Here is a 14,851-nt window from a genome sequence, read left to right as displayed (position 1 = left end):
GGTATTTAATTAGGATGCCCAGACTCTGGTGAAGCTATAAAGATTTAAGGATGCCCTACCTCCTGCATGTCAGCGTCATCTGAGCATGATTAGTTAGCATTTCCATCTCATTACTCTGAATTCTCACACTGCACATACTTCCTTTGACCAGTCTTCAGCATGGCACCAGCAGCCATCTATAATCCTGTAAAGGATAGCCTCGAAGCACCGCTAAGGTCTCCTCAGAAGTTCAACGCCTTCTCCTCAAGTGTCAACGATGCTACCATCCCTATTGACCCTCCCCTCAACCCAAAGCACCGGTGGTGGTGGGATAAATGCGCACCACTCCTCAACACCCTGCTCAACAGCGCAGAGTCATATACACCGGAAGAGAAGGCAGACCACTTGCGCGTGTTCCGCGATGTTGTTGTACCTTCGTTCGGAATACCAACACCCAAGGCAAAAGTGAGGCCGCTGTTGACTTACGATGGATCTACCTTTGAGCCATCGTGGAACTTCACCAAAGGTGATGACGGTGTAATTCGCTACACGTTCGAGCCCCTAGGAGATACTGCCGGTTCTACCGATGACCCCTTCGCTGGAGATATTGGCAGATCCATGGTTCCAATACTCTCTCAATTCTCTTCCGACGTCGATATGCGATGGTACGAGCAACTCGTCAGCGCATGGTTTGTCACACCCCAAGAAGCCGCCGCTGCTCGTCAAGCGATGCCTTCTTTTGTTAAACGTATACCGCAACTCTTCCTCGCCTACGACATGAAGCGTTCGAAGCGCATTCTCAAATCCTATCACTTTCCAGTCCTCAAGCACTTCGCGACAGGAGCGACGACATCAGATCTCGTTTTCGACATGATTCCAAAGTTGCAGCCTTGTGGAGACAGGCTCGCCGCATCCGCCACAAAGTTGCAAAAGTATTTGGCGTCTTGCAAGGAGCCGTGCATAGTTGAGATGATGGCTGTCGACTGCATCGACCCCAACAAGGCACGCGTCAAGGTCTATGCTCGGACAACCTCAAACGCGAAGTCAGTGCTGGCAGACGTCTTCACACTTGGTGGGGCTCAGACCGACGAAGCCACGTTGAAAGGTGTAGAGACCGCGGAGAAGGTGTGGCATCTACTCCTGGATGAGCCCCAAGGCATGACGGCGGATCAACGGAAAGATGCCAGAGATATGCAGAATCTGCACAAGGGCATTTGTTTTGCATTCGAGCTGAAGCCTGGAGCGGAACGCATCGATATCAAGGCACACTTGCCGTGGGGCCAGACTGCAAGCAGCGATGCGCAGACTATGAGGAACTTTGCACAAACCCTGAGAAACTTGGGATGGGACGAGTCTGCAGACAAGTTTTACCGTGGTGCCACAGAAACTTCCAAACTGTAAGTTGACTCAAGTCATGACACTGAACATTTCACAAAAGCTAATGGTTTTCAGGCCTGGTAGGGACTACTCTAAGCCAGGTGGATTGTCTTATGTCTCGTACAACTACAACGAGACTGGGCCCTACATGTCTTCCTACTTCTCTCCCAAAGTTCAAGGAGACTAACATTGCACCGTGTGACGAAGCTGCTGGTTAGCTATCTGTATTGGCAAAGAAGCGGGTTGGTGAGGCGCAACTTGGCAACGTGTGTTAGCGGAAGAAGCTTGGAACTCTCCGGAGTTTCTCCTCGGATTTTACGTATAACGAATCAGAGACGCATTGCTTGACATTTTTTTGATATGACGTAAATTATATTAAAGTGGGAAAGCACATACACGTTGGATAATTGGAATCAATTGCTCAAGCCTTGATTCTCAATTAGCGTAGATGTTTCGTTCGCCCGTCATGGAGCACTGTTAGTCCCGACTTCTCCCACAATCTAAGCAATCCATAATAAGATAGGCTCATTACTTGGCCACGCGCGAGTGCAAATAAGTTCTTCTCAACAAGGCAGAGTACCTTAGTTCCCGCAACAGACAATGCTCGAGTCAAACGAAAGGGTTTCTAGAAACGGTGATAAAGGTTCGTGAGGTGTGACTACTCAACTGATACTGTCGGGAATTGAGATCTCTTTGCAACCCCAATTGCGTACGAGTTACCATCTGGCTTGTACAGTGACTTATGCAAACTTCGTATCTGCCCAGTCACTTGGGTATTGTGGCATTGTCAATGCCTACAACTAGAGATCGGAGACACATCGTCGACGTGGCTGAATTCCCCTGTTTCTCGCATCGCATCGGAAAGGACATAGGTCCTTGGACAAAGACCCGCCAAATTGATCCCGTCCGCATTTACGGAGGGCCGGGCACTGGTGTTTCCCCGATGACCGCCGGGGTGATCAACGGACTAGGGCTATCGGGGCAATGGAAACAATGCCGCAGTGTTACGGAAAGCCACGCTAGCTGTCGGCGCCCCTGGTTTCACTCTTGTGCCATTTTCTGGCTCTAGGAGGCGAGCGGCCGGCGGACATGCAAGCTTGACGGAGCATCGGATGCATGGTGGGTAGAAAGCAGACGTACCCTTGAGCGAGGTGCGAAAGCGATCAACTAGAATCCGACGGGATGGCAGTGCCGAAGAGCGCGGACCATGTCAAGTCAAGCAAACAGGGTGTTGAAATGTTTCCCGTCTCCTCCTTGTGTGTTTATGAAACTTAGACTTTGCGGAGGTCCTTCGTCGATCCCCCACCTCATCGCCGCTTTGTCCGCCGTGTGGTTTCGAAAGCATCGGATACCCCAAAACGGCAAGCTTCTCTTTGCGAAGTCTGCCACTGATTCTTGTCTGTTCCCTTCTATCATTTCAACGTCATAGCCCGCATGCTGCACCGTCTGTGTTCTGACTTGCAGTAGTCTCACAAGAGATGCAGAGCTTACCTCCCGCTCCCTATAAGGCAAGTGACTACCCTTGTCAAGTTCGTCTGAAGTTTTAAAGGAATGCTTGAAACCTCTTATTCGGTATTTCTACTCCGTCATTCTATTTGACAGCGCTATCTCGCAACTAGAAACATCGCGGAAGAGCTAAGGCCCTGGGTTCGCAATGGCGCCAACGACGCGGCTCGGGGGCCCAGAGCTATGTTTCCTTCCAGAATATCGCCATATTTGGCAACCCCACAGCAGTACAGCCGCAACCTTGACTCCGAATATCATGATCTTTGACATTGAGGGTCCAGGCGTGGATGGCCTGACGTGGTGGCAGCCGCGGGAGTCCCCAAAACGGACATAGGATGTGGCACTCCACCGAAAGCCGCCGGGCCGTAGTGTCGTGCCGTAAGATCACTGTCGGACTCTCGCCTTCGATGTCATGCACCCAGAAAATACCATTGTATTGGAAAGCGGCTCCGAAGAACACGGGCCCGAGTTGATCAGTATATAACCAACCTTCAATCACCTCCAGCAGAGATTTTAGATCATCATCATCAATTATCAACAATCACATCCACATAATCAAAGAAAACCTCTGCAATCATCATCAAATAACTTCAACTCTACTCTCAGTCCATCTAAATCAAATACCATCAACATGTCTGCACCACCTGCCGGAGGCGTCACTGAGCGCATGATCATCCCCGTGAAGGGTACCAAAGAGGACTGGAAGGAACCTCTCAAGACCTACCTCCTCGCCCTGAAGACCCAAGACGGCTACCTTCGCACACGATGGGGACCTTGGTCCGAGAACGAGCAGGTTCTTGATCTCATTTCTGGTAAGTCCACATTCAGTGTGCCTTTGTGACTAGGACACTTCTAATTCTTACTGTAGGCTGGAAGTCAAAGGAGTCCCGCGACAGCTTCTTCGCGTCTTCTGAGTGTGCAAAGGCGATGGAGGAATTTAAGACAGTTATGACCGGCCCAGTCAAGTCGTACTTCATCAAGTTCGTCCCGTACGCACCCAGAGCCGCCATCGACTCTCCCATCGCCGAGACTATCACTATCAGCGGCTCCACCATGTCTGAGGACGACATGAGAGCTCAGTTCGAGAAGGTCCGCGGCATGGATGGCTTCAATGACTTTGCCAGCGGTTTTTCAACCGAAGAGGTTGATGGTGGTGGCAAGGTCTTCGTCGCGGCTCTGGGATGGGAGAGTCTGGAGAAGAGCAGAGCCGCCGATAAGTCTGTGTACATTCCTGCCAGCGGCAAGGTTGAGTCTCACCACGTCAACTTCCACTACCCCATCAAGGGCTTCTCTGTAACCAACACCCACTAGATGAGGTATCCACGATGCAGTTTGATTGGAATACCTAGACGGATCATTGGTCGATAGCGATAGTCCAGCAGTTTGCAATTAACTTTTCTGAAGCCATAATTTGGAGTGATAATTGCTTCGTGTTGAGATTGCCAAGATTTCGTCTAACCTATGTAGTACCCGTAGGACATGAGTACTGGAACCATGCGTGTGGTGAATGGGCCAAGAGGAAGCATCTAGGAAATCCCCGATGCTTTTTCAGATGCCAAGACAAATCTCAGGCTTGTCCCATGCACTGAGGTTGATCTCCTGCGCACGTATTCTCGCATAAGGGGACTGAATTCCCTTCCCATAGAACCTCTGCCTTGACATAAGTTCAAGTGGCCGACTAGCCCGAGATACATCGGACGGTCTGAGACAGACGCGGATGGAAGTATGCATCGAACCACGAGAATTATCTGCCCCGATAGAAGTGTGTGCGTTCAAAGAGTGACGTTGCGTGACATACAACAAGCTTACGCAACTTGTGCTCGGACTTGGGGCGGGAGGATGCGTCTGTCAAACCGGGGGTCCGGCCCAATGGTCAATCTTACACATAGTGGGCGGACGGTGTCTTCGAGACTCAGATACCACGACTTCTCACATTTAACGTCTTGAATGCTTGGTTGCTGACGCGATTGATGCCTCCCTCGGGTGGCCGAAGTGCGCCCTATTTCGATGGGCGCGAGCCCTCCCTCGAAATTCTGTGTATCAAACGCGCGGCATAAATACTTCTTCAGAGACGGAGGCGGCTCTGATACGCCAAATCAACATCGATATAGGATCTTGGACTGATCTGCCCATCTGAGTTCTCCTACTTCATACTAGTGTCAACACTTTTCAACATGATGCCTAAGATTCAGAAAGTCGCCGTCGCAGGAGTAAGCTCGTGTTCAAGCTTCGTCTAGGCAAATGGTCCGTAACTAACAATGCAAGGCAACTGGTAATGTTGGAAGACCAACTCTGAAAGCACTGCTTGCAGATGGTTTTGATGTGACTGTCATGGTCCGCAAACAGGGCATTTTCCCTGACGGTGTACATGTCAAGGTCGTCGACTTCACTTCTTTTGATGCTATTAGAGATGCTTTACAGGGCCACCAGGCTTTTGTGGACTGCACTCTTGTTCACGACGATACTCCAACGAGATTGATAGATGCTGCCGCTGCAGCTCGAGTGTATCGTTTCATTCCATCAGACTTCAGCCTGGATTTCAACAACCGCAACGTCCACTCGGTGCCCGTCTTCTTCAAGAAAGATATGAATGACATGCACTTACTGAAGAAATGTGAAGAGACCGGAATGACTTGGAGTGTTATCTGCAATGGAGCGTTCCTAGATTGGAACCTTCGGACCGGCTTCATGAACATCGACATCTACAACAAGAAAGTTGACTATATCAACGAAGGGAAGAATGTTCACGTCTGGACTACGCTCGAATCAACTGGCAAAGCCGTTTCAAGGGCCTTGCTCCACCCAGTGGAGACTGAAAACAAGCCTGTTCACGTGCATTCTGTCAACAAAAGCCAAAAGCAGATGGTGGACCTGTGCAAGGAAGCGTTGGGGACTGACGGTTGGACTGAGTCAAAGTCAAATATGGACCAAGTCTTTTCTGGAGCCTTGAAAGAGTTCCAGGCGGGTAACTACAGCATAAAGGTTTTTGGCGACATGATACGCTATGCGAACTCTAGGCCGGACTTCTCTGGCCCTTGGCCCAAAGACGATAACCCTATGCTTGGAGTCAAAGAGATGTCGGACGATGAGGTGAAGACTCTAATTAAGTCTATTGCTATAGAAAAGACAGGCTAGTGAGGTATATGCTCTGCGGGTTATCAATAGTCGATATAGTATGCCTCCATTCGAATAAATCTCAGGCCACTTCATTTGAGTATGAGAGCTTTTATGAATCAAGAAGGAGGATTGGCAATCCGTCAAAGGGCTGTGTCAGGCCTCGCCGGTCAGGCCTCGTCGGTTAAGGGATAGCTCAGGGGGCATAAAGAGGGGGACTAAGTAACAAAGGAGCAGCTTAAGTATATATAGAGCGCTAGTAATATACCTCGAGGGAAGGGTAGATTTTAGTAATTCCTTTTTTAAACCCTAATAATAATTAGCCTTTATAAGCTTCTTTCTTATATTATATACTTATTAATAGTTTAAAATCTCTATTTATAAAGGGGACTAGGCTAAAAGCTTAAAATATTAATAAAAATAAGACGTAGCGAGAGAGCGTAGTTAGCGCTATAATAAAAAAAGAAATAACTCTTTTTTATTAAACCCCCTAGAGTTACCTCCTCCTTAATAAATAATATAAGAACGAAGCGTAATAAGATAAATAATATAATAGTAACGTAAAAAGACCGTATTACTAAGAATATTAATAAATTTCGAATAAAATAGCGAACTTCTTACCCTTACTCGCTAATATTTAAACTAAATAATAAACGATAAGTTAGTAAAACTATAAGAATAGGAATAATAATTAAAAAAAGAAATCCTTATTATAATATATAAAGAGTATTTATATAGAAAATAAGTAGATTTAAAACGCTTATAGAGCTCTTTAAATAGCCTAGCCCCCGCGCTAAGGGTTACGGTCTTAGCTATAGCGGCCTCGAACGTTAGCTTTAATATAAATAGGAACGTAAACCCCTAGATTAAAAATAGTTTAATAAGTAAAGCCGTACTTAAAGCGCCGCTTAAGTAATAATAAAGCGACGAGTTCGTACTACTTAAGCCCCTATTTACTAGCTCCCTCCTAATTTAAATAAGTACTATAAGCAGAACGTCTATATTTAGGCCGCTATCCCTCTCTAACTTATTATATATTAATAAATTAATACGGGATTTATAAAGCTTTTTTTTTAACTATTACTATCGCTTTAACCTATAAGCTTAATAAATAAAAATAGATTATAATAAAGTAGTATATACGGTTAGCTACTTAAATAGTAGTATAAAGACCTCTTAAATATACTATATTTTTAACTACTAAAGGACCCCCGGGTTTATAATAGACTAGGTTATATAAGAAGAACTAAAGACTTTTTTATAAAATAACTTATCCGATCTTACTAACTAAGGAATAGTAGCGAGTATATAACTAAATAGTACTTTATAAAGTTAAAAAGAGAAAGTTAACGAGTTCGTTAGCTATATTAATAAGCTCGAAATAAAACTAGAATATATCTTAATAAAGAAATAAAAGATCTCTACGTTAATAAGTAAATTACGGCCCGAACTACGCTTTATAATAATATCGTAAATAGAACTTCTATAGACTTATTTATAGCTAATATCGCTAATAAAACGTATTAAATAATCCTCGCTATTAATAAGGAGCTTATAAACGTCCCTTAAGTAATATTCTAACTTAAATTTAAATAAGCTAGTGGGAAAATACCGGGGTATTAATAAGTTAAATACGTAAAGGATACGCTACGACTCGTTTAATAAGGATACTACGTATTATAATTATAAAAAAACTAGTTATATTATAAGGGATTACTCGCGACTATAAGAGTAGTATTAATAATACTATAATTATAATAAAACCGGGTACTTTACTAATAACTACCCGAGCGTTATATACTATAAATATAACTAAAAGGGGTATAAGGCCGCTAATTATTAATTAAACCTTACCCTAGCTAAGTAGCGCGGACTAGTAACGAGCTTAAATATTATTTTAATAAGGAGAGTAGTTAGCGATTAATAAGGGTAGCGCTTAAATATCCCGACCTATATATACTTAAACTATATATAAGAAAAGCTAAGCGCCCTTATCGATTTAGGAGCAAAAGGGAACGTAATTAGTATCGGTTTATTTAATAGTTTTAATACTAATTTACGAATTTACTTATTATTATAACTAATAAACGTAGAGGGTAAATAAATAGAGACGCTAAGAAGCTACTATTTACGGCTTTAAATTACTAATAACGACTACGTAATAGAGACATAGCTATATCGCTTCGTAATAGCCGATATTATAGCGCCTATACTTATCCTTAGTTTCCCCTAGCTAAAGGATATTAACCCGCTAATTAGTTAAAAATAAAAAAAGTAATAATATTTAATTTATAAATAATATATCCGCTTAGACGCCCTAAAAAAAGGGCTATTAGATAACTTAGTTTTAGTAATACTCGCGCACATCGTAATTAACTTAGCTATAAATAGTAACGTAGTATTAACGAGTATAGCCGAGAACTAAAAGCTACGTTACTAAGACTTTAATAACTTATTCTTAAAAAAAAGGCTATCTCGCTACTAAATAGAGCACTATATAACTATTATATTAAGCTAAATAACGCGGCGCCTATTCCCTAGGGACCTATTTACTTATTATTAAACTATAAGCTTAAGATCTTATGTAACTATTTAATAAAAATAGAGGCTAGGGGCTAAATACGCCCCTTTATAAGCCTAGTAAGAGCACTTATCCTTTTTATATTTAAAAAAAGAAGAGAGCTACGACTTTACGTTAATTATAGAGCGATTAATAAAATTATATAAAAAGATAAAACGCCGCTATTACTAATTAAAAAGATATTAAATAAACTATTTAATACCTCTATTTTTATAAAACTAAACCTTAAGAACGCATACTACTATATACGTATAGCTAAGGGCAATAAGTAGAAAACGGCTTTTTATACTAAATATAGGTAGTTCGAGTACTTAGTTATACCTTTTGGGCTAACTAACGTACCTACGACTTTTTAAGTATATATTAATAACGTTCTAAGCGGCCTAGTTAATACTATCTATATTATATACTTAAATAATATTTTAATATATAATAATAACTACGTAGTATATAAAGAGCACGTACGTAGCGTATTATAAAAACTATAGTAATAGAACCTATATCTAAACGGCAGTAAATACGAGTTTTATATATTATATATAAAACTTTTAAAATATATCGTATTTAATAAAAGTATAAAAATAAAACCCGCGCGTACCGAAGCTATAGTAAATTAGCTATTTCCGAGGAGCGTTAAAAATATATAAACGTTTTTTAAATTTACGGGGTTCTATTATAAATTTATTAATAATTATACTAAAATAATAATACCTTTAATAAACTTATTAAAAAAAGCAAAACCGGGATAGTTAGAGCTACTAATACTTATTATAGAGTTATTTAAGAGGCTATTAATAGTATTTATTAACGCGCTAATATTATAATATTTCGACCTTACCCTACTTATATAGTTATAAATAGACGCTTTAGCTCGAGCTATTAGCTTAGTAATTATATAATTATTTAAGGGTAATTAGTACTTAATTACTTATAAGTTAAGGAAATTAATAAATACGGAGAGCCGCTATAGTATAAGAGATACGGAGCTACTAACTATTATAAACGTACTAAAGAACTAATAATACTACCTCGCTTATAGCCGAGATTAGGTCGTAGTATTTATAGATTATTTTAACTTATAGTTCTTAAATATAAAAAAGAGACTAAACGGGAGATAGCTACGCTAACTAAACGAATTCGTAGCGTTTAATATTGAGATTAAGTTTAAGCTAAATATAAAAAACCTAGCGAATAGATTATTATAAAGACCTAACTATAATAAGAATTATAATAATAGTAGAGTAAAGGAGCTACTATTGAAAATAAGAAAAGACCTTTATAACGCTAAAAATATATAAGAGCCCCTTAAAGTCGTAGTAATTAAGTATATAAAAACGAGCTATAGGAGCGGCTCCTAAGTAAAAAGGATAGTAAGTATTTTAGAAACGGAACTAATAATAATATAAAAAAGTAAGTAAAAGAGGTTAGGAGCTCCGGCTCGAGAGAACTTTAAAAAATACTTTAAAAAGCGTAACGGGGCTACGAGCCTAGGGTATTAAAGTTATAGCGTAGTACTTAAAAAGCTACTTAAGCCTATTACTAAAACTATAAATTATAAGCTACTCGTTCTACGGGATTTTAATATAATAAAAGTATTTAAAATAGTAATTAATAAGGAGGGGTTATTAATAATAAGTTAACTACGGGCTACTTAATAAGAGGACGTTTTTATAAAGAATAAGTAGTAGATTAAAAAGAACTAACGGCCTTACTTAGCTAAAAAAAAGTAATAATAAAGCTAGGTATATAACTCGAGAGGGCTATTATATTATAATAGCCGCGCCTATATACCGCTATATAAAAAGCTAAGGAAGGAGGTTATTAAAGTATATTATAATATACTTATAATAAGATATTATAGTATAAAGCGGATAATAGTATTACTAAAACGCTACTATTATTAAAATAGAGTAAGTAAGGATATAAAAAGTTATATTAATACTTATATAATATACTAGCGGACAAAGCCTCGTTATTATAAGCCGTATAGCTTATTACGCCCCTTACTTACCCCGGCTAGGCTATAGTAAGAAATATTATTAAACTTTATTATAAGCTTACCCATATTAACTACGCTAATTAGGAGGCGCCCCTACGACGTAGTACTTATTATAGTAAACTAATTTACGAAATATAACGTTTATATTACTACGAGGACGACCCTTATAGCCTAGGGATTTATAAACCTCCTATTTATAAAGATTTTTATTAAGTTTAAAATATTTAAAAAGATCGTCTCTAATAAGGGGTCGTTATTTATAAGTAAGTTTTAAACTTATCTCTATTACTTTTTAATAATAAAGAGGCGTTTTAATACTACGTTTTATTTATAAATAGATAGTTAAATAGAATAGTAAAACTAATATTTAGAGTAATATTTTTACTATTTTTATACCTAGGACTAATTAAATTAAGCATAGCGTCTTTACCTAGCTAAGTTTATATATAATAACGCTTAGTACTTAGTAATCCGTAAAGCGCTTACTAAGGCCCTACTCGGGTTTTTATTTATATACTTTATATTGATCTTAATAAGGGCTCGAGATAGTATATAAAATATCTCGGCTAAGGAGCGTACGGCCCGATTACGAGCTAATTAAAAAGCTCTACGACCTTTTATATAAAAAGCACATAAGATATATAAATAATAAGCTAATAAAGCTAGGATAAATATATTATATAAAATAGGTAACTAAGTACTATTATTAGGGAAGAATATTAATAAGTAGCGTCCTAGTTAGAAGTTAGTTAATAAGTATCTAGGCCTATTCGAAGTTAAATTAATAATTAAAACGGTAGGGGTCGCTTATTAACTAAATATACTAACGTAATATAAAATATATAATATTTTCTATATATCCCTACTCAAGCCGTATTAATACCGTAAAAAAGCCCTTTAAAAGCCCTTACTTATTAGGAATATAAACGGGGAGCTATTTTATAAAATAAAAAATATTATATAATATAGAGGGCTAAAAAAGAGGTAATAATATCTAATTTAGTAAAAAGAATATAGTAGCGACGAAAATATATAAGAGCTAGCTAAGTATATCGAAAACGTAATAATAATTAGCATATATAAAAAACGAGTTTTAATTAAATAGCGCGCCCTAGCTCTTAATAAGCTTAATAATATAATAAACTAGTTATTAATAAAAAAAAAAAGGGGGCTATATAGCTATAACTAAGTAGCGTAAACGTACTAATTACGAACCATTTTTCTAATCTTTATAACGCGCAGGAGGACCGCCCTTATTTATAAAAGAACTACCCTTATGCGCAAAAGGGCCGCCTTAGTTATTATCCTAGGGGTCGTTATAAAAAAAAAAATCTCTTTATTATTAACGAATTTATAAATAATTAGCTACGAATATAAAGCGCAAGCGGGGCGACTATATACTAATTAAAATATTATTTAAGTAGCGTACCTCGTTATAAATAGTATAAAGTAGCGCAATTATAGCGTCATTATAAAATAAAAACGTAGTATAAAAAGAGCTTATAACTACCTTATCGTCGTTATTATTAATAATAGGGGTTAAATAAGCCTCCTTATTAACGCGCTTAAATACCCTTTGCGCATTATTAATAGTAATTTAGTAAGTTTACTAGAGCTATAGAATAATATTAATAATCCGAGTAATAATAATAATAAAGCGATAATAGAGTAATAAACCTCCGAATCGTAAATATTATTATTTAAAATAAGAGTAGTGCTCTATAAGGTTCGGACCGCAAATTCCGTAGACTTAGGGACTTAAAATATTATTAATATAATATATAAAAAAAATAATAAAATAATAACCGCGCTAAGCGCTTATTATATTTTTATAAAAATAGTTCTGCGTAGTATACTTAATATAACATATACTAAATCCTAAAAAAATATTAAATAAAAGAGCGAACTAGGGGCTATAAATTACTAACTTAGCTAATTATAATACTCGGCTTTTAAATTAAGCGCTTTATACGTAATATAAGCGGGGTAGGGGAGCGGGTATACCTAGCTAACCCCGATTTTCTTAGTATTTACCTTTTTTTTTTTAATAAGAATTTATAATAGTTAGTATAAGTAGTATATAAATAGCGATATACGTACGAGGTTAGGGCGAGTAAAGGGGATATTAAGCTTTTTAAATAAACCGCTACCGCCGCTATTACTAAGCGCACTTATAATATTAATAACCGTTCTGCTACTAATAATAATAACTCCGTAATTAAGAGCTATATTTATATTAAAACGAGTTAATAATAAATACGGAACGACTTTATAAAAGACTTATTTAAGCGTAAGAAGTATATAAGAATAGGGATTTAAAAAATATTTATTAGCTATAATATTTATATAATAAGGGAGCAGCATAGACGTTAATAAAAATAAAAAACTATATATAAAAAGGATAACTATAGATAAAAAGGAAAAAAGGAATTCGGAATTATAATAGCTTAAAAAGGGGTTAATATTAATAAATAAAAGTAGGGCGACGACTACCTAGGTACCGGTAGTCGTAAGGACGGCTTATAAATAAGAGCGACCTAAGTATAAAATTATAGGGCTATTATTTAGAGTAAGGGGTCTATACTCGGGCTAATAAGCGCCGCTTATACCCGCCCTTATACTATATATTTAAAAACCTCTTAAGTAAGGGATTAATATAGTATATATAAACTATAAATAGGCTTTAAAACGAAGCTTAGGAAAAGGAGCACCTTATTAGGCCTTATTAATTAGGCCTCGTTAGTTAAGGGATAGCTTAGGGGGTATAAAAAGGGGGACTAAGTAATAAAAGAGTAGCTTAAGTATATATAGAGCGCTAGTAGTATACCTTAAGGGAAGGGTAGATTTTAATAATTCCTTTTTTAGACCCTAATAGCAGTTAGCCTCTATGAGCTTCTTCCCTATGTTATAAGTCGACCCACCCCCTTTTGGCCACCCCCCCCTTTTAGCCACCCCATCAAAACATAGTATCAAAACATCGCCACCAACTATACTTAATTAATTAACTATCTTCTACTACTATAATAATATAGTTATTATTCTCCCTAGGTAATTCGACCCCTACGAGTTAACTAAGACTAACTAAATAGTCACTAGAGTCCTCCTAAGCTCTCTATATATTCTAAATATTTACGAACTTAGTATTTAGGTTTATTAATATACTCTTCTTTTTTTACGGCCTCAATCGGTTAACTTTAGCTTTTAGAACTCGAATATAGTACTAAGATATTATTAAATAGTAGGCCTGCTTATTAAATACCTTTTTTATCTTTCTAAATAGTAATCGTTAAGTATTATAGTCTAGACTAAGCTCTATAAATAACTTTAACTAATCGCAGAGCTCGCTAGCCTTCTTAAGTATTAACTAGTTAATAATAAACGCCGCTAATACCTAGTTAATAGCTTTTCTAGTATTACTAGTTACTTGCTTAGTATTTACGGTCTTTTTAATTAGTATAACTAGGTTAAATAGGACTATTAAATTAGTAAGTAGTCTAGCTATATTAGGGGGATATAGTCTAGTTATTTTCTACCTATTTTATATATTTAATAACGTTAGACTAGCTAAACGAGCTTTTTAATAATAGCTTAAAAAGTACCGCTTTCTAACGATAGTAAAATTATTTATTATATCCTCCTTACTAAGCTCCTTCTTATACTTAGACTTAATAAATCTAAAAATAGCTATATCTAACGGCTAGAGGATATAAAAAGTATATAATAATAAGAATAGTAAGTAGACGTTATTTCTATAGCATTCCTATATAAATTCTATTATTATATAACTCCTATAGCTATTTAGAACTAATAATCGAGGCTTATTAAGTATATTAAGCCCCATAAAGGGGGGGGTCTTAATTTATAATAAGAATACTATTTTTAACTACTTAAGGGCAGTCTTATTAGTCGTTTAGCTATTATTTATTATTATAAACTCTTAACTAGCATAAGGGTTAAGTTTAAGTAAAAACTATTATTACTATACCGACTTTCCCTTATATATAACTAGTAGTTTAATAGCTCGACTATTAGTAGAGATATACTTAATTATAAATACCTAAGCACGCGAACTAGGCTCTTTTTTTCGTACTACTATAGTCTTTACCTTACTTAAAACTAAGCTATTAAATCCCTTACCTTCTAGGATACTAGTCTTATTTATATTATACTTATTAGCCTATTTAATATTACTAATCTCTAGTATATTAAGTAATCTAAACTATAACTTAATTATATTAATAATAACCCTATTTAGATACCTCGAATTAATAGTATAACTTCTCTAGACCTTAATT

At 37.3% G+C, this 14,851-nt stretch overlaps 3 protein-coding genes across 3 annotated transcripts; all 3 read left to right on the top strand.

Moving 5' to 3' along the window:
• Window positions 1-159: 159 nt before the first annotated feature.
• Window positions 160-1,543, top strand: CLUP02_00494 (aromatic prenyltransferase; the record flags this gene model as incomplete). Its single annotated transcript, XM_049279542.1, has 2 exons — window positions 160-1,376; window positions 1,432-1,543. 2 exons carry the CDS (start codon window positions 160-162, stop codon window positions 1,541-1,543), a joined length of 1,329 nt encoding a protein of 442 aa, XP_049135499.1.
• A 1,950-nt stretch (window positions 1,544-3,493) lies between these two features.
• Window positions 3,494-4,173, top strand: CLUP02_00493 (uncharacterized protein; the record flags this gene model as incomplete). Its single annotated transcript, XM_049279541.1, has 2 exons — window positions 3,494-3,674; window positions 3,731-4,173. 2 exons carry the CDS (start codon window positions 3,494-3,496, stop codon window positions 4,171-4,173), a joined length of 624 nt encoding a protein of 207 aa, XP_049135498.1.
• An 863-nt stretch (window positions 4,174-5,036) lies between these two features.
• On the top strand, window positions 5,037-5,997 carry CLUP02_00492 (uncharacterized protein; the record flags this gene model as incomplete). Its single annotated transcript, XM_049279540.1, has 2 exons — window positions 5,037-5,072; window positions 5,209-5,997. The coding sequence occupies 2 exons, from the start codon at window positions 5,037-5,039 to the stop codon at window positions 5,995-5,997; spliced, it is 825 nt and encodes a 274-aa protein (XP_049135497.1).
• Between the last annotated feature and the right edge of the window lie 8,854 nt (window positions 5,998-14,851).

The sequence above is a fragment of the Colletotrichum lupini genome, chromosome 1, assembly GCF_023278565.1.
Source record: "Colletotrichum lupini chromosome 1, complete sequence".
NCBI lineage: Eukaryota > Fungi > Ascomycota > Sordariomycetes > Glomerellales > Glomerellaceae > Colletotrichum > Colletotrichum lupini.
The sequence above is the reverse complement of the archived record's forward strand: the minus strand, read 5'-3'. Positions and strand labels throughout refer to the sequence as shown.